At 36.3% G+C, this 21,221-nt stretch overlaps 1 protein-coding gene across 1 annotated transcript in view; it reads left to right on the forward strand.

The window, feature by feature from the left end:
* Positions 1-21,221, forward strand: part of SPTLC1 (serine palmitoyltransferase long chain base subunit 1) — a 34,812-nt gene that overhangs the window by 2,470 nt on the left and 11,121 nt on the right. The window contains exons 3-7 of the mRNA XM_005530047.3: positions 7,736-7,830; positions 12,536-12,629; positions 13,069-13,141; positions 17,488-17,620; positions 19,336-19,465. Coding sequence (XP_005530104.2) covers positions 7,736-7,830; positions 12,536-12,629; positions 13,069-13,141; positions 17,488-17,620; positions 19,336-19,465 — 525 coding nt within the window. The remainder of the gene's footprint in view (positions 1-7,735; positions 7,831-12,535; positions 12,630-13,068; positions 13,142-17,487; positions 17,621-19,335; positions 19,466-21,221) is intronic.

Genomic DNA, 21,221 nt, shown 5'->3' on the forward strand with positions numbered 1-21,221 from the left:
CTAGTTTATTTGAGCTTCAGAGTAGTCATATCCCTTATAAATAGGTTAGAATACTGAAATTTCTTCACGGTACTAAAGAAAGTTTGTGAAAGAGATTTATAGGTATTTTTAATGGGTGTATGTAATTCCCCTCTATGTGGTGAGTTTGCATGCTTTTTTGATCTTATTCTCACATTAAGGATGCGTGCTTAGGGTAATTAATCAGTGAACAGCATGCAGAGGCTGTAGGCACAAGTCTGCAGTTGAGAACAAAACTGCAGGCGGTGTTGTCATTTGGGGAGCACTTATTAAACGAGCTTAGAGTGTTCTAGAGAGCACTTCACCAGGTATTTATTGAGACAGCCAGCATGGCTTTACAAAGGGCAATCTGCCTGACCAACGTAGTAGCCTTCTGTGATGGAGTGACTCCATTGGTGTATAAGGGAAGGGCTACAGGAGTCATTTACCTGGATTTGTGTAAAGGTTTGACGTGGTCCCCCTCAACATCCTTCTCTCTAAGCTGGGGAGAAATGGATGTGATGTGTGGACTGCTAGGTAGATAAGAAAGTGGTTGAATGGTCTTACAAACAGGGTAGCGGCCACTGTCTCTGAGTCCCTATGGATATCAGTGACAAGTGGTGTCCCTCAGGAATCTGTACCAGGATCACTGTTACCCACTATCTCAATATCTTAATTAATTTAATATCTTAATTAATGCCTTAGATGATGGGATCAAGTGTACCCTCAGCAAATTTGCACATGATACCGAGCTGAGTGCTGTGGCTGACACACCTGAGGGAATAAGTGGGTCCATGAGAATCTCATGAGGTATAATAAATAACAAGGCCAAGTGCAAGATACTACATTTGGGTCAGAGCAACCTCTGGTATCAGCACAGGCTGGGGATGAGCAGATCAAAAGCAGCCCCAGGGAGGAGGACTTGGGGGCGGTGCTGGTGGATGAGATAATGACCCAGCCATGGACACTTTCAGCCCATAATGCCAAACGTGTCCTGGGCTGCATCCAAAGCAGCGTGGGCAGCAGGGCAAGGGAGGGGATTCTGTCCCTCTGCTCTGCTCTGCTCTGGTGAGACCCCACCTGGAACCCTGCATCCAGCTCTGGGGTCCCAGCACAGGTAGGGCATGGACTTGTTGGAGTGAGTCCAGAGGAGGCCACCAAGATGATCAGAGGGATAGAGCACCTCTATTCACCGCTAGGAGAAAAGGCAGAGAGAATTAATTGGGATTGATTAGCCTGGAGAAGAGAAGGCTTAGGGGTGACCTAAGTGCAGCCTTCCAGCACCTGAAGGGAGCCTGCAAGAAAGATGGAGGGAGAGTATTTACAAGAGCATGTAGTGATAGGACAAGAGGGAATGGCTTCAAAGTGGCAAGTTTAAATTGAATACTAGGAAGGAATTCTTTACTGAGGCACTGGCACAGATTGCTCGAAGAAGTTTTAGATGCCCTATCCCTGGAAGTATTTAAAGCTTGATTGCATGGGGCTCTGAACACTCTAGTCTACTGGAAGTCTAGTGGAAGTTGTCCCTGCCAATGGCAGGAATGGAATCAGATTCACTTTAATGTCTCTTCCAACCCAAATGCTTCTACGACTGGAAGCATTAAGTCAACTAAGCAGGAATCAAGAATGGCCGGTTCATGGATGGTTTTGTGTTTGGAAGAGTTTGAATTGATCCTGGGATACTTGAAGTTTTCCATCTTTGATAAGAATACAGAGCAGGAATGAGTGCAAAGAGTGCTCCAGTGTAGTAAAACACTGAGTGTTCATATGATCTAGGAAGACATGCTGCAGCCTTAAAGTAGGCGCTGATTGTCCATCCAGTCCAGTTCATCTACTAGAGTTTTTCTGCATCAGATAGTTTTCATCTTTAGTATTTTGGAGGATACGGGTTTTTTTTTTTGTTTTAAAGAGTAATTATCTCTGCAGTAGAAGACAGGAAAAGGCTCTTTGCAACTCCTGGATAATTGGTGACCAAAAAAGAACAAAAAAGATGAAACCTGTTTTTTCCTTACCAAGTAAGAAATTCACATATATATCTCTATATGTATCTTGGATTTTATCATGCAGTTGCAGGTCATCATTTTAATTCATGACTGATCATTTTGCTGAAGCTGAGGAAGGTATGCAGAAAATCTCTAACAGTGCTGTGTGGAGAAGGAAATTGTTCTGTGTTTAACTGAGGGCAGTAAACGCTGGGGGATGGCACATGTGGCCAGTCTGCTACAGCTCAGTGGAAGCAAGGGTTTAGAAGGGTGTCAGGAGGAAAAACATGTGAAAATAGCTTAGGCTTAAAGAACCTTACTTTCGCAGGATGACAGTATTAAAATTCACTGTCAGGACAGCTGTTAACAGGCTTTCTGAAAAATACAAGCATGCAAATATGTTATTGCTGTGATACTTTTGTTGAGATTTACACAAAATTTTCTGACGTTGAAGGGTGAAAAGGAATGTGAATACTAGCAAAAAATGCAACCAGGGATCTAGCATTACCTTGTATATAGACTAGATACATTGATTCACATTGCAGATTACAGTGGCAAAAAGTGACAGTGTTGTGAGCCAGATTGCAGCAAAGGGTTTGACTGTTAAAGACACCACCATGTTGTTACCTTTATCTTGATGGCAAAAGAAGTAGCATGGGTGAATGCGCTTTGTTCTAATCCTGTGTTCAAGTTCAAGCCATGAAGGCGGTACAAGTTAGAGTAGTTGACTATATCACTGACCTTTGAAGGTGGAAGTAGTGGTTGCTTTAGGAAGAACTATATTTGGAAGGGAATGTCTTGTCTGTGGATAGTTCACTGAAAGTAAGCATAAACACAGCAGTGAATTTATTGTGAATACATCTTCTGCAGTTGGAGGAGTTAAGCAAACTGATACATCAGAGTCATTGAATAATTCAATTTCCCTTTCTACGGTGTAGGTAATTCTTGTGAAGAGATCTCATGTATTTTGTGTAGGGGAATAGCTGTGAACACACAGAGACGTGCTGTCTCCTTAAACGTCACAAAAAAATCTGCACCTATTGGCCCTAGTCTGTGTTGTGGATTAACCCCAGTAGGCTTGAACCTTGTGCAGCTGCTCACAGCAGAGGAAGAGTAAAAGCAAGAAAACTTGTGAGTGAACATAAAATTATTTAATGAGCAAAGGAAAGTGGAAGAAGACAGAAAACAAACAAGTGATGTCTCACTCACCGCCTCCTGTGGATGGACCAATATCAGACAGTTCTCGAGCAAAAGGTGGCTAAATTCCTTAAAACCTCTCTTCTCCCTTTTATTGCGGTGTGACATCGTACAGTATGACATCTGTGTTCGGTTAGTTCAAGCCAGATTGTGTCCTTTCCCAATCTCTTGGGCATGCACCAATCTATTCACTGTGGGAACAGAGTGTGAAACAGAAGGTGCTTGCACTGTGCAAAGGCTGTTCAGCAAGAGATACAACTTTAGTGTTTTACCAGCATTGTTTTGGTCACAGCACTGTGGTGAGCTGCTATGAAGAAAATTCCCACCATCACAGCCAGACCCAGTACAGTCTGTTTCATACAGTACACGGTCCCATACAGCCAGGCTTCTGTGTGTTTGTGTGTTCATCTACGTGTAGAAACATGCCAGCTGTTCAGCAAGGAGACTACTGCTGATTTGCCTCCTGACTGGTTCTAGTTTGAGTTGTGCTGTGGTGTCCAGTCTTTACCACACCAGAAAGAAATAGTAGGTTGCTCAAGTACAGCCACTGGAGACAGACATGTTCAGATGGTAGAGCACACACTGCCTTTATGCCAGCCACTCATGTAAACTTGAAGTTTCTTTGTGAATTATTGTTGGGAATGCTGCCAGAGCAGACGTGGCTCCATGTAATAAATATTAAAGAAGAATGCAGTTACTGCACAGCCATCTTAGTGATCTGTTAGGACAAGTCAATCCTGGGGAATGAGAAGCAGATGATATATTGTGCAACCTAGGGCATTTAGAAGTCATGCTCTTAAAGCCATGAAGAAATCCACCCTGAAGGTGGATTCTAGGTTCAGTCAAATGTGTAGCAAGAGTACTATGAAATCCAGAAATCACCTTTCAATTGGCTAACATGTTTTGGTAATAGTGTTTCTAAGTATTCCTACTGCTTCTTTTAGGAAATAGTATCTCCCAAATCATTAACTGAAAAAGGCCGAGTGCTTCTCTGATACTGTAAGTTCCTGATAGTCTAACGTTTTAGGAATATAAATAAGTCTGTGGCCATACAGGGTGCTAGACATAGATTCTTATGGGCTTTCACACAAAATAAAACCTGTGGAAAGTGAAAGTGACAATGAGGATTGGAGTGGGCTGTGGGAGTTTGTACGGCAGCATTTAGCTATGGGTGAAAGGAAGGTGCCCTGTTTTTCTTTTAGTCTGCAGTAAATGGAAATGATACTGAGCTTTACTCTCAAAATCTCTGGAGTATACTAGGAGTCACATCTTCCCATTTGGAAATGGGAGGAATAGTTTTTTTCCTTTGGTATTAGAATTTCCACTGCAGTAGTAACATGGGATGCATTTTATTTAAGTGATCCTAGTCAGGAGTCTGGAAAGTTCCTATTGGAGACAAATGTTTAATGTGTGGCTGAGAAACACATAGACCTTGAGAGCTCTGTTTTGCAGGAACAGCATTCACAGACTAATCAGATACTGTTCTGTAGTGAATGGCAGAGGCAGTCTGCTCTTGTAAAGGTTTTCAGTAATCCTGAGGCAAAGGTTTCCATGATAGGTAAAATTTCTTATCTGTGAGCTTACATACGTACTTTGAAAAGAGAGAAATTTCTAAGTGGTGTGCCCATTATTTGCACCAATTGATCTATCCCATTATATTACACGAGTCTAGAAATACTGTAAAATTGAAGACTTATTCGAGGACCAGTAAACAAAAAGTTTTATTAATATTTTGATGTTAATGTAAAATATGCATTCATGACATCATTTCAGAACACTAGTGCTAGCTAAGAACTGTCTTCACGAACAAAATTTCTTAAGAACATGGGTAAACAAGGAAACTTTTAAAATAATTCGTGTTGTTGGGTATTTTCCTTACCCAGGGTATATGGTAATTAAAAAGTAAAATCCACAACAGAATACATCTACCCAAAATCATTGTATATGTATGTACATGTGTGTATTTAGATAAACAGATTTAAGATGTTTTTATGTATAAATATGCACAAACAAATTCAAGATTCTACTACATGTGGGGTTAGAGTTCAGAGAGATAGAAAGCCTAAAGCTAAATCTATAAAAAGTTTTGTATATTGTAATTTATAAAATATAAGCATTTTGTAGATTATACTTGCATGTTTATTATGTATTAACCATAAAATAAAATATATACACTTTATATGTTACTTATATTTTATTTATTGCTTATATAAATTACAAGTAATGATAAAAGGGCAAGAGTCATGCTTCTTGAGGGAAGTTGAGGGATGAGTTGACATACATTGCAATCCAAGAAAGTGGAGACTGAGTTTTGAGTTCATTCTCTTCATCAAGTGTATGTTTTCAGTGCAGCAAACTAAGAAAAATGCAAAGCAACTACGTATTGAGAATGTTACAGTGTGAATTAAAAAAATGGTTTCTCTGTATTTTGAAAATTAAGATTTTTTTGTTGATATTAGTGTGAAATTTAATCTGTTTAGGAGGTAAAAGATAAAAGTACTCTGATGTTGGGTCACTGCATGAAAGTCTGTTTCTTCCCTGTCCTTTTGTTCAGAGGCAGATGGTCATGTTTACCCTGAACAGTCGGGAGGACAGGCCAGTGTTCTGAGGTATTTGATGAATGGAAGGAGGAAAGGGTTTGCACTGTCATGTCTTTGGTGGTGGGTGGCTGGTTTAGATTTAGATTGAGATTAGATAATTTTAATCATCAGTGTCTCCAATCCCCTCCTCTGCTTAGAACTGGTGGAAACAGATGACATAAGATGTGAATATGCAAATGTTTGTCTATGTCCATGAAAAAGCAAAATGCTGTGTAATGGACAAGGAGAATGAATATGACCTAGAATTAGTGAAGTGGTGTTTGAAAGGACAATTACACTTCTGTATATTCTTAGTTGTATTAAGAGAAAAAAATAGGATGTTGCCATGTCTCATCTGTGGCTTTTAACCTATGCTGTGAAGTTTGTGCGCAGCAAAGATTTTAAAGGGAGGAGTAGAAACTTCTTAGAAATTAGTGAGTGGGGGATATGAACATTAATTTGGAATTGTTCATTATCTTTATGTTCATGATCTTAACTGCAATGGAATGTGCTAATTTACTGTAGTTACAGTGTCAGTCTATATATACTTTTTTTCTTAATTGCTAAACTCCTTGACAAAAGTGTTTTAATTGAGCTTGTGTCCTCAGTAGCTAAGCTGTTTGAATTTTTGCACACTTAGCTAAAGAAATTTAGACTTTATTGAAAAAGCTAACTACGTGCTTACACAGTTTTAATTCTGCTTTCTTTGAAGAGAATGAATTTTATGTTGCCTGCTCTGCCTTAAAGCTGTTGAAATGTTCTGTGTTCAGGTCTCAAACAGAAAAAACACCATGCTTCTGAAGTCCTTCCCTCTAAGGCATTTGATGTCAAGTAGAGCTTTTCTTATTTATCCTTCCATAACTGACAGGCTGCACCCACTTCTCACCTGATTTGTTCTACTGCCTAGTTAAAACAAATCCCAATAACCCTCCCCCACAAAAACCCCAACCAAAATTAAACACAACACCAACCAACTTTCCAAAATTAATGGAAAACTCTTGATTCTAGATACACTATACATTAGGGATTTGGGGCCTTTCAGCAACTACTGTACGAGCAGAGTGAAGGCTGCATGAGGTCCTGCTTTATGATTGTCAGAACTCCTTTTTGAATTATTGTGAAAAGGTATAAGATACTACTGGGCAACTGCAACTCAGGATATGGTTTCCCAATAGCATCAGCCAGTCTAGGTTGGGATTGAGACTCTCGTTGTGGGTTCTAGTATAGATATATATCCCATCCTGCTTTTCCTGACTTAGTTTTCATCTGGATCTGAATAGGGCTTTTGTCTGGTTTTGCAACTGCTTCTGCCAGCACAAGGAACAGCAATGTTTGGATGGGAGAGGACTGCACAGTAACAGCTGCTGGCTTGCAGTCCGGTGGATCAGCACCCTAAGTGTAAAACTGTGTCTTTGATTTTCTATTTTTCACCCAGATGGTAATATGGTATAGAGGTGCCTTCTAGTGTTGTGAGACATGGATGGAATTTTCTCTCTTGGGCTATGGTTGTGGTTCCACTCTGAGATTAACCTGAATTTAGGAACTACTTTGAAAATGAATTTGTGCTCAGTATTCCTCCATGGCTAGGTGTAGTAGTTGTTATTATCTCCATATGTGGTTTAGTAGTTATTGTTACCTTTTCTTGAGCACCTGGCAGTTTTTCTCTAGTGTATCCTTCTCAGTATTGATTAAAATTTGGCAGGGGCGTCATGTTAGTATCTCATCTCTTGATTATCGTAAGATCTTTAATACACAGACACATCTGATCCATGTTTCTTTATGTCTTATTCCCTTTCTGATTTCATAATTGTGAGCCTCTCGTTTAAAGATCCTGAGATAATATCTATTTTAAGTTTCAGAAAGGTGACACATACTAGCATACATGATTCCTAGTACAATTGTTATCAATTGTTTATTAGTGCATAATGTATTTTCTAGGGAAATTCCCTTCTCAAACAGTATTTTTTTTCTCCTGATCAGGAAAAAGAAGAGTTGATTGAAGAATGGCAGCCGGAGCCTCTTGTACCTCCTGTGCCAAAAGATCACCCAGCTCTCAATTACAACATTGTTTCAGGGTAAATGTAACCAAAATAAATTCTAGTTAGTTATTTTGACTCAAATACTTGATATCCACATTTTAAAGCATAGCGCTCACTAAGCATTTCCAAATCCTTAAAACTTTTCATAAACGAATTGAATTTTTAGAGAGCAGGGCTGAATTTGACTCTGAAGAGGTCTCGGTATTGTAAGATTATCAAGAACTATGTTACTAAGAAAATATTTTTTTCTTTAAATGTTGGGTTTTTTGTTTCTTTGGGTTTGTTTTGTTTTTAATATTGGGGGTAGAAAAAGGAACGTTGTATTTTTGCCTTCACTGTGACACTCTATTGTTTGGTATTAATTTGTTTCATATTTCCTGGAAGCATAGACTTAGACCTCCAAAAGTGGATACAACCTTATTACATCATCACTAATCAATTTAAAAGCAACTTTGTGTGTAGCCACTTAGCACTTTGCTGTGGTTTAACCCCAGCCAGCAGCCAAGCCCTACACAGCTAATCACTCCCCCCATCTGTGGGTAGAGAATTTGAAGGGTCAAGGGTTGAGATGAAGCGTTTTATAGGGAAAACAAAAGCCATGCAAACAAGCAAAGCTAGGCAAGGAATTCATTCAGTGCTTCCTATGGGCAGGCAGGTGTTCAGCCATCTCCAGAAGAGCAGGGCCCCCTTACATGTAACAGTTACTTGGGAACACAAATTACATCACTCCAAATGTACCCTCCTTCCTCCTTCTTTCTCCCACTTTATATACTGAGCATGCCATATGGTCTGGACCCTTTGGTCAGTTGGAGTCACCTCTCCTGGCTGTATCTCCTCCCAACACCCCGTGCACCTCCTACTTCCTTGCTAGCTTGGCAGTGTGAGAAGTAGGACAGGCAACAGGCCTTGGCTCTGTGCGAGTGAGCCCTGCTCAGCAATAACAAAATCATCTATATTTCAACCTTGTGTTCAGCACAAATCCAAAACACATCTCCCTACCAGCCATTGTTAAGGAAATTGACTACCCTAAACCCAGCACATACTTCACGAAAAATTGTTTTTCTTTGTGCAATCAGAATTAGAAATGCTGGATGGTAAAGCTGTTTTTTGTGAGGAAATTTATGGCTCAATGCTACTTTCTTGTGTTACAAGGCTTTTAAAATGTCTGATGACTTAGGCAAGAGTCACAATATTTCAGAAATTACTTTGAAGTTTCTTTTTATAATCTTCAGATTTGCGCATCAATAACTTTTACTTTGTAAGCATTCATAATATCCTTCTATTGACACTTCGAAACAATTTAATGATGGTACAATTATTTACTGTCATAGTGAGGTCTGTTTTGATGGTTCTGCTACCACAGAAAAGTCTGCCTTATAAAAGTGATGCCAGTTTTAATTAACTGTGATGTGAACAATTCTTCTGTTATTCTTCAGAATTTTGAAATAAGCAGTACTGTGGAGTTAAAGGAAGTTTTGAAAAAATAGAACAAATGTATCTTTTAAAGTGATTCAGAAAATGTTTAAATTATTAGAACTTTCCAGTGCTTACAGCCAGGAAATGTATTGTGACAGAATGTTAATGTGTTGTGGCTATTAAACTCAGTAGTGGCTGTGGGGAAAAGTTGACATTTGTCTTGTAACATTTAAGCTGCCAACTGACTACTTCCCTGCAAGTTGCTCAACAGCTGTAGATTGTAACTTTGACTGTAAACTTAAAACATGTTTGAGAATTAATACAGAAAAATGTCAGCATCCTGATTTCACCTCAAGAGTATCTCCCCTTTTTAACCAGTAGTTTAGGGGGAACCTATCTATTGAGGTAGTCTTCTTTCAATTATTCTCATGTCTATCATGAGTGGTGATTTACAAAAATCCTAATCATAAACCAGTTCATATTTGAAGGAACCTTAAAGGTTATCTCATTTCTATTGTTGCCATTTGGACGCCATCCGCTAGACCAGATGACCTGAGCCCCATCCTGCCTGGTCTTGAACACTTTCAGGGATAGACCATCCACAGCTTTTCTGAACAGCCTGTTTCAGTGCCTCACCACTCTAACTTATCTTTCTAATATTGTGTGCTTACAGTAATATGTGGGGATTATGAAAGCTCATAACCACTACAGAAAAACTAAGTATTTCAGTAAAAATTTTGACTTGCTCTGTGCGTGAGGCAGATTTTTTCCTCCCTCAGTGGGCTGTGGAGTTTGTACCCTGCATTCATATTCTCCTTTCTGCATAATTAAGTAACACTGCCAAATTATGAGGAAAGCCAAAATCTCAGACATGTCCTAACCAAAAAAGTGATCCATCTTGAACCAATGCTGAAGAAGGTACCCACAACAGCTTTCAGAGTTCAGAAATTAGTTACTTTTTGTGGTAGCCTTTCTGAGAACTATCTATGCAAGATAGCTTAGTTGTATGAGATCTCACCCAGAAAATGTAAATCTGTTTCCTAAAATGGTACATCTGAAAAATTTTCATGCTAATTCTTGTTCTGCTTTAAAATAAAAATCACATCGTTAGTACCTTCTTAACATTGTTTTCTTCTGTGACTGATTTTTTCAATATATGAAACACTTAAGTGAGAGGCCCAAGAACAGTGGGCATACTAGCAGTCCTTAGAAGAGAATTTCTGAAGGATTTGCTTGCAAGTTCTTTGAATATAGCTTGAAGTGATACTTTTATTTACTGTTCAAGCTGGATCACTCAGTATCTCATAACTGTTGTTCCTAACCAAGATACCTAATGAGCTGTTATACTAGGAGGAGATACATGAAAAGTTTCAAGGTTTTCCTTTTTCAAAGACTTACTGTTGTTGCAAGGCAGGGTTTATGATGCAGTCAATATTCATGTTTTGGTTATGATTATTTACCAAAATAACCTTTTCCATTTATGTTTTTGTTGTTGTTTCTTTAGAAGTTTAGGTAAAATTCTGATAGCAAAGGGTGGCCAAGTTTTCATGAGGGCTACAGCTTTATAAGGGCCAAGTTGTTGGTGAACACTGGTGTGTTTTCTGGATTTGAGAGGATCTGAGGCAAATCGTTGTAAATTTGCCAGATTTGATAGTATGCTGGGAATATACTGAACTTCATGTTAGTGATAAAATGTGTGTACATAACATATATATATCTATATATACACATATATGTATATACACACACACACACATATGTATATACACACACACAGGACCGACCAGGTGAATATCTGTGAAACTAAGTAATTATTTCACTTAGTAGGACATCCAGACTTTGGTACAGCTCATTGAAGAGCTAGACAGAGAAACAGATTCAGGTTTATTTTTAATGGCAGTCAGTTCCCCAAGACAGTTTGCTGCACATTTCTGTAATGCTACTACTGTGCAGAAAATGCACTGCAGTAATGCAGGACAGCTCCTTTGTGGGGACAGGCTCAGCATTCAAAATATGCACAAGCACTGTGTTACTAGAAAGCTTTCCAAAGCTATTTAGTAAACTTCTGCAATTGCTTAGTTGAAGCAATGTGCTCTGTTTTCTCAAGTGAACAGATTCAACATGAAATCACAGAGTTTTTTTAATTGAAATTCAGGCAGTTCAGTGTTTTTCTTAACTTGCAGTAAATACCTTGGACTTAAAAGTTATTTGTTTTGCACACCAAATGTACCCGTTAAATATTGTCAGCCACCAGATTTGGAACAGCTGTGCATAGGCACTTGACATTTGAACAGTCCTATTTAATTTTAATCAAGAAAATTGCCCAGTGCTAGTTTTCCACATGGGAAAAGCTTGTGGAAATTACTGTGTCTGAGGAATAGCATAGAGTCTCAACTGTAATACTTGACAGCAGGTATAGATAGAAATGGGCAGACACCGAGTTTTGTATTTGGCTTAGATTTGAGACTTCTTAACTCACCAAGTGATTAATGGAAATTTTTGAACTTTTTGTATTGATGTGTATAATTGCCAAAACAGGTTTGCTTATAGTATATAGACATGATGCTTATATGTAAAGGGATATTATTTTACTTATCCCTATTTTTTTTGTTGGTTTGGTTTGGTTTTTGTTGTTTTTTGGTTTACCTAAATCATAATTTGTTTACGGCAGAAATTTTTTTTGCTCTTTGCTTCATGTATATTATGCTCTATGCATTTGCTAGTAGTGTGTGTTTTCAGACTACATTTCCTGATTACATAAATTACTCAAATCATTACAGATTAAGCTGAATTGGAAACTTGAGGTGATAGCTAATACAATAGTTTTGTTCACTTACGGGTACTACCTATACTTCAGTAGCCATATTGGTTCAAGATAGGTATTCTGGGGTTGCTTTATGACAAAAACATTGATTTTGAATTAATTTTTCACTTGGAAGTAAGAGCAGTGAGATATCATTTTCATTTTTAGTACTTCTTCTTGAAAATAGATATCACTATATCACTTTGCTTTTAAAGGAGAAGTTTTATTTATCTCTTCAGGAGTCATTTTTCTATTAATTAAGTTTTAAACAAGGAATCATATTTACAGTTTATTTAATTACAGGAATATAGGTTTTTTTCAATGTATTTATGACTTGACACTGAACTTAAATACTGATTGGCAGCTGAAAGAGAGTAAGTAGAAATAAAGAATCTTAAAAAACCTTTGTGCCTTCTGTTGTTGAAAAACAGAACTCTATATTAAGTGTTTTTGAAAATGACAACTTTCATTCATATTCATTCACTGTTCATTCATAACAATAAGTCTGTAATTTTTTTTCAGTCCTCCCACCCATATAATCACTGTTAATGGAAAGGAATGTATAAACTTTGCATCATTTAATTTCCTTGGACTTCTGAATAACGAAAAAGTTAAGGTGAGTTCTTCCAGTTGTTCTATTTGTGTGATTTTTCCTCTTTTACTTTGCATGTTATCTCGGGAAAAAGAATACAGAAAGCATGAACTTCATCAGTAACATATTCTGCTAAAGCAGGAAGTCAGATTATAAATCTTGTGCTATTCAAGTTTGTATTTTTACTGAAGTTTAATCTGGTGTACTTACTGCATAGCTAGTTGATTATCTAGTTAGGTTAGTATTTAATGTCCTTAAGTATTAGAATAAAATGGCTTAAACACTTGTCTAAAGTAGTTTTGAGGTGAAATTAGTTCTAGAATTTTGTATGTTATGATACTTTCTGTGAAGCAGGTCATGTTGCATGATAGAAAAAGTCATCTGTGTATATGTACAATTGTCAGTGTGAAGTGTATAGGAAAGCTAATGTAGGAATATTTAATGTCATTATTTCCTATTAAAGAGTGCAGCCCAGGCTTCTCTGAAGAAATATGGTGTTGGCACTTGTGGACCCAGAGGATTCTATGGTACTTTCGGTGAGTAACCTTTTTGATCTGCCTTTAAAGGTGTTCAGACTAGTTTGATAAGCCAGCCAAAATAGTCCAATATATAAGCCAAAGTTATTTCTGTTGCTCTGAAGAACAATTATCCTCTAACGCACATTTTACTGTTGTTGAGGATTGGTAGTGTTTATTCTTCCTGGCTTTGTTTCTTATTATTTTATCTGTTTTCTTACTCTTTCTAATGCGGGTCTTTGAGGAGAATTGTAAAGTTTATAGTCTGTTGTAGTTCTGGTTCTGGTAACCGTCGTAAAAAGAGAAAATAAACCTGAATTAAATAATGCATTTAATAATACACAGTGACTGGAAGAGTAAATGTAAGTGCAAATTAAACTTTCAATGGGCACCACAAGGGGGCAGTCTGATTTCTGTGATAACTAACGTGACTACTTCTGTGACTACTAATGCTGCAGCCAGAATGAAGTTTTCCACTGCTGATAACTTTAATGTTGTAATTGAGAGATTTTTGTGACCTGAGCAGGTCTTACCTAGGGGTTTTTTTCATTCATTTTAAGAAATAGTAAGTTGTTAAATATCGGGCTCTGGGCATTGTTCTTTACAGGCATTTATATTTTGAAATATTGCATGTAAACCAAAGAGTTTTACATGAATAGCTGCACAATTACAGGATAAAACTGTCAACTAATTTTGTGAACTTTCCAGTCTCTCCCCAGAGATGATGGAATTCTGAATTCTAATTCAAATTATTTTATAGAGTTAGCTTCCTGTTGCCTTGACTTGACTTGAATTCAATTGAGCTTTTCTTGGTTAATTAAACTAGTCCTATAAGTGATCAACTAGTTACTATACCTGATTTGATTTGATAGAAGTCTATCAGAATAGGGTTGAGTCTTGATATCAATTTTAGAAATTATTCATTAGCTTAGAACTGTAATTTGTTTCTGAGGAATGTACTAATGACCCACTGATAAGTACAGAACTTATAGGAAACTAGATTACTCAGTGATCACAGTTCAGCAGTGGTCTCTTGGAATTCATATAGGCTTTTCCCTTCTCTCCAAAACAGCGCAATGCTCAAAAAACGCTATAATAATAATAATAACCTTTTGAATGCAAGCTGATTTTAAATTTTGTGTAGTTCTTTCACTTGGTTTGTTTCTAGTAATTGTTTGAAACAGGTTAAATTTGTTTTTTTTTTCTTTCTGGTAAATGGGAGATTATTTGGATTGTTTTCTGCCCCCTTTGGAGGGCTAATCCTAAAATACAAACTATAAACTATAGCTTTTGTTATTCATTGGCTTCTGAAATTTTTTGAGAAGTGCTGCATTGCACAGTGCAAGGAATCTAATCTGTGACATTGCTACTTGACAGTAGAGAAGAAGTGATACTATACTCACCCATTTGAGGTATCTTTTACACATAAACTAATGGAGGTTTCATTTTAAATGGTAGACAGACTCCTGCTCTACTTGTTCAATCTGAAAGTGTCTTTGGATTTGCACCTAACTTTAAACATTTGAATGTGGCAGGATTATGAATCTGTGAGAAAAAACACTTTTTTGCATTAGGTGCCTTAAACATTTCACACAATTTTTCACGTCCTGTGGCTTTGGTCATGTTCTATGCAGAACTTAACACAGTTTACTCTTACTTTCCTGTGTAGAGTTTAACTAATGGTTGTTGATTGTTACTGCTCAGATTTATCCCCTCTTAGGAGCTGATATTTCATATCAATATTAGAGATCTCTATTTGAAATGTAGATATTGTGTTATAATTTATTTTGAATGGAGATTTGGTTCTTCATATCTATGCTACTTAGAAGGTAATTAATAGATGCAGTGAGTCCCTTTTAAGAAATTTTTACTTTGTTTTGTATCTCTGGAATATCTATCTGTGCCTTTATCCTATAAAGAGCATGAAATATTTGTATATCTACATATAACTGAATATTTGTTGGTATTTTCTCCATAATTCTAATTTCTTCTGTTTTTGACTTCCATGTGAACATATACTAGGCAATGAAAAGGCATTTCATAACAGTTACTAACAATATTAGCTTTATTAACATTTCATAATTGCATAGAAAGCTCTTACAGTGTCTTCCTCTGTGCAAATGTATTTCAGGTGGTGTTTGCAGTTTCAGTTAAAATAGGCTAATCCAAGTGGTGTAATCAGACTAAAGCAAATCATTGCAACAAAGGAAAGTCAGACGGTATTTGGATTTTATCACAGTGAAGCCTTAATATTGCCCTAGCACTTTTCAACCTCATGGTTATACAAAGTATTCATACCCTTGTGTAGTGATATACCAAGTGTGCGTTATTTTGAACTTATGTGTTCTTCCCCTTTGCAAAATTTACTTAGGCTTACAAAACTTCTTTCTGTAGCACAAACCTGAATATATTCATTAGCTGCCCTTACTGACAATACTTGTTTTTACCGAGACCTTGCTTTGTGTAATGGTGGCTGTTTCTGAATAAGGCTTAGTGAAAAAGATGCAGGTTCTGATTAGGAGCAGTGATGGTCTTATAATCTTTTTCAGTTAAATTGTGTAAGTGGTCATTCAAAACATTTTTCCTCATTAGGTATCAATAGTTGACCACTCAAAAGTGGTAGTTCAGTTCTTATTTCCCCTAATTTATTATTCTCTACTGATGGGAGTTCAAAAACAAACATTTTGGACTGCATGTTTTTTATGTTGCATGGTTTAAGTGCTATGTGGCCAGCCTGTTTTTATTAAATTTTGTAATTGCCAATCTTTGTTGGGCTTTTCATTCAATAAATCAAAGGTCATCCCACCTCTTTGGAAGCCTGATTGAAGATTGTTTATTGATCCTGAAGTCCATGTAGCAATGACACAAGAAAAAGACACAAAGATTCTGGAAATGGATTATTTACAATCTCAATCAGAAAGTAGATGAGGTAATTCCAGTCAGCATCCTTCCTTCTGATGTCTTTGGAGAGGAAAGGCTGTTCTAGAAATCCCTGAACATTTGGTATATCTAGTACAGCTGGATCAAAATTATAGGATGCAAAAGAAGACTTCCAAATCATTAACTGTTTGTTTTCATCTAAAGCATGGGAAAACAAATTTTTTTCTGATCTATTTTTTGATGCCCAGGTAATCATCAGGAAAGTATTGTTGAGGATTTATATCTTGCGTGCTATGAATAAAATTGCTCTTTACTGTGGTTGGGTGGCTGTTGTTTGAATAAATACTATTTGCTTTTATTAATAAATACATCAGGTGGCTATGTCCTTTTGGGGAGTGCATTTAGTATGGCAGAGTTGGGGCTTTTCTGATATCCTTTCTTTCTGCACCCTTTCAGTTGGTGTCTGGCCAGAAAGAGCAATACTGACATCATAACCTTATATTCTGTTGGAAGAATCTGTATATATAACTGATGTTACTTTATTTGATTTTAGTTTGAATGAATTTCCAGTAATTGCTAAAAGGTAACGCTTGGCCAGTGGTGGTCTTTCAAGTCACTTAGTAATAATCTCTATTTGAATTTTAATCTTATTTATTTCCAGTTAATAAAAGACATAATTATCTCTTCATTGCTAGCAGAAGCAGATAGTGGAGAGAGAGTTAGACAATCAAAATAACAGTTTGTCTGGTACAGGCTATTTTGCTTAGGAAGAATAGTCAATTCTGTGGTTACCTTTCTACAGCAACAATCCACTCACCATGTGGTATTGCAATTTTTAATATTTTGATTTTTGACATGGGTCATTTTGACCAAACTGGTTTGGGAAATGCTGTGTGTGTGATTGGGTCAATATACCTTAAGAATGAATAATCTCTGGCTTGTTGGTGTGACCTTTCCAGTGGGCTAAAGTGTGTTCAGGAGATCATTTGAGACTTGTGGTCTCACAAGAGCAGTATTCTGTTATAATGATAGCTGTGCTTATGTAGTGGAAGCATCAGCTTGGAAGAACTGATGGTCTGCCAACAGGAGCTCAGTAATTGCGATAAATTGCATAATTTGTTTTCTGACTGTAGTAACTGTGCTCTCTAGTTGCAGTCCAAGAATGCTGCATTATTTGTGGCCTAATTACAAGTAGATTTTAACAACTTTGGTGTAAGAACATTAGAGAAATATGTTGCATAAGTATTTTCAGCTCTGTCAAAACCTGTGATTAATAACGGGTTACTTGTCAGTTTCAGTGAAGCTGGATTGGTTGCAACTGGGTTTTGGGAAGTTACTTGCTTTAATACTCTTCCTACAAATCAATGTTCTGTTTGCTTCAATTAGATGATTTCTAAAAGTAATGAGGCTTTTTAGTATAAAAAAGAAGCTAACTTGTTTTTTATTTTTCTCAATATTTCAGTATTTTTGATTTTTCTCTCAAATAGATGTGCACTTAGAATTAGAGGAACGGCTAGCAAAATTCATGAGGACAGAGGAAGCTATTATATACTCATATGGATTTGCAACAATTGCCAGTGCTATTCCTGCGTATTCAAAGAGAGGCGACATTGTTTTTGTGTAAGTATTGTTTTCTAATTTTTTTCTTATTTTTAATGATTGCTAAACATATTGTTGAACATTTAAAAATAATGCTGGTTTTGATTAAGTGTTATGTAGTACAAAGTTTAAATATTTTTTCTTTGCCAAATATTACAAATCAGTTATTGTTTCATTGTGAAAGCTCAGATATAGGCACTCAGCTGCAAAAAAAAAAAAAGCAAAATAATGTAGCATTCAAATACTAATGTAATTCTAGTAAGTAATTTTCTTCTTAAGCAATATGGTTATACTTGCTTTTCTCATGTCTATTGCTGGCTTTTCACCTTTCGTCCAGGAGAATTGTTCCATTCATGCCTATTTGCAGTGGATTAGTTGAATAAATATTGGTACATACTAAAGTAACAGAAGAATAGTTATGCAAAATCAAGTAAATCATCTGGCAGGCCCAGTATCTGGTACCTAAGAATAGCCAATCATGATTTGTCTAGTGAAGATTCAAGAACTGTGAGAAACAATGTAACACTATTCAATTTACTGCTGGAAAGAAGACGGTTTGGATTTAGTAAGAGTTGATGGATTTTTCTTGTCTTCTGATTCTCTCAGTACCTTAAATCTTTAATATCCTCAGTGTTTCTATCACATGGAAATGGTTAACTTGAACATTTTATGAAAAATATGAAGAAATACCTGTTTCAAATATAATACCTACTAATTTCTATTGATGCATTTGATTTTTAGGCAGGGATTTTCCCCATGCATTTTTCCCCCTGGGAGTAGGGAGTGGGTGTCAATGTGGGACTCAGCTGCCTGCTGTGGTTAAATTACAACACAGTGGTACTTTTGTATTTGTCTGCCAAAATCTCTCTTTGGTGCTGTCTTTTCTAAGTGTAAGGCTTGCAGCCTGTTTAACCTTTTCACAGAAGTTCTTTCATAATTTAATCATGTTTTTTGACTGTGTTTGATTATCTTCTGGATCAGCATTTCTGAGACAAATGGCCTGGATTGTGCACACACTACTCAAGGATGCCAGTGTGTACCCTGGATTTAGTTATCTCGTACTGTTTCAGCTTCTCATTGACAGAAGATCTCACTGTATTTGAAAGCAGCTTGGTTGAAATTACTGCACTTAACATATGCAGGTTTGGTTTAGTTACCACTTTACAAGATTAGTTGACCTAAGCAGCTGTGAAATTGCATATCCCATCATAGTCAGAAATTTGCTGTTCCAACACTTAAAAATGAGTGTTGGAAATAATACCTCCATCTTTGCACATTGATATATTATTTCTCAAAGAATATTAAAATGGAGGTTTTGAGTATTTGGGGACTACAGTAAATGTTACAGGCACATCTTTGTGCTTTTTTCTAAGACCCAGAGCAAATGAAGTGAGAGGTTTCTGGGATGATTACTGTGGTATTCTACCTGGTCCATAGAATGCTGTGTTAAAACTTCTGTCACATACAAACAAAAGGATGAGTGTAGATTTAAGAAAAAAAAAAAAAAGAAAAATACCTGCTGGCTTGCTTTCAGTGTCTGTAGTACATATAAAATTAAAAATCTTTGAAATGAGGGTTCAAAATGTAAATAAAATATACAGTGCTTTAAAACATCTGGTTTTGTCTACACATAAGTACAAATACCTGTTCAAAAGAAAAATAAGTCCTAATAGCCAGTTTTCTTTGAATAATTGCATTGAGTTTCACAAACTTAGAAGGGTTTGCTATATTTACAGAGATGAAGCTGCCTGCTTTGCTATTCAGAAGGGATTACAAGCATCTCGTAGTAACATCAAGTTATTTAAGCATAATGATATGGCTGACCTTGAACGACTGTTGAAAGAACAAGAAACTGAAGATCAAAAGGTACCATTCCTTTGAAGAAATGTTTGTACTCTTATGTGCCACATCCCCCACATTTTTTTACTGAGTCGTGTAATTGAATGGATGTAGTGTTTAAAGGCAGTTACTTGGTTTTCATAACTCTCTATTGAGCAGTTAATGTTGCTTATTTAATTAAGATATTTTTTTTAAAAAAATATTTATTTATTTGCATTTGTCTTCTTAGCTATTAGAACTGAGCTCATAGGTATTAGTAACAGGGAACTATCTTTACAAGCAGATGGCTGATGTGAGATAATGTTTTCTTTTTTTTGAAAAACTATTACAGAGCTTTCTTTTGGTTTTGGATCTCTGAGGAATTTATGTAACTGTATTTACCTAATACATCATGCAAGCTAACTATCACTTTGAATGCTACACTATAAAATCAGCACAAAAATTACTAGTCCTTTATGGAATCAATATGGTTGATTTTTTTTCTCAGTCTTCCCATATCATACATTCAACTCTTAAGATATTCTCTCTCTTGAAAAATTTGAGTCAGTTTGATGGCTTGCTTCTCATTCTGACAGTAAAGCAAAAGGATGTCCAAAAGCAGTTACTAAGATGAGGATCAGAAAGTACAGATAACTTGATTAAGTGAGCATTAAAAGAATTAACTGAGTAGCTGTCATGATTGTATGGTTTATTTTCAGAATGCTGGCAAGTTACAGACAATTGAAAGAAAGTTGATTTTGTGATAAGACATAGAAAAAGTAAACTAGATAAACTGTCAATCAGCTTAACATGAGTGTAAATCAGTAATGGATCTGATTAATAGCAGATTTATAGATAACATACTAGTTAACCTACCTTCATGGAAAATACATTTTGTCAGATAATCTTTACATGAGTTTTTAGATGTGGTTTTCAGACTAATTTGTGTAACACATTTGGTTTGTTAGAGCAGAATGCTTTGAATTAGCTACATGGTTGAAGTTTCTTACTGTAATTAGCTGAATGTGAACATAAAATTGGTGGGCAAGAGCTTAATACAGACCATGTGTGTATAACTAAGATGTACTGACTAGAAAAAGCTCATATCATTAGAGTTGATAAAGCCTGTACTGTGACTAGTTTGGTATCTACCACATAGAAAAGTTAAATAGATGTTTCTGAATCTTTTTACAAGGACTGAAAAATGAAAGAAGTGTGACTAAATATCCTTTTTCAGAAAATATAAGTAAGGTTCAAAGAAAATAGCAGAGCAATAGCATCTTAAAACAGTAAAACTGAAATGATACCAATTGAAATTTAGCAGAAACAAGTGAAAGATATTTTAATGATCTCTATGGTATCCAGAGATCACACAAGGACTTTGTGACATGAGTGTTATGAATACTCTTGCATTGTGTTTTACAAAGGCACTACTTGTAAGAGATTTCTGCGGCATTGTGAATCCTGATGCACAAAACGCTTGTTGAAAAGTCTTCTAAATACTAAACACTAATGAGGAGTATAATAGAGACCAAGATTTGTAGTATTTGTTCTGTAGTTACATTGGTTGTATTTTATTTATAACGTTCAAATGGATTGGTTGTGATTTGTTGCAAAAGAGGGCCTCTTAAATCATGTGTAGAAGCTTTGAAATTATTACAAAGTAAATAAAAGACAAAAGTAGTCCAGTGAGGCATTTAAACTTTTGTTACAGATGAAAAATACTGACTTTAAACTTAAGTAACAGCTTATTTGAACAAGAGACCATTCTCTTCAGAAAGATCTTCCCTATCCAAAAAATATT

Source organism: Pseudopodoces humilis, chromosome 4 (genome assembly GCF_049639895.1).
Source record: "Pseudopodoces humilis isolate 2021_Gansu_Grassland_sample_001 chromosome 4, ASM4963989v1, whole genome shotgun sequence".
Taxonomy (NCBI): Eukaryota; Metazoa; Chordata; class Aves; order Passeriformes; family Paridae; genus Pseudopodoces; species Pseudopodoces humilis.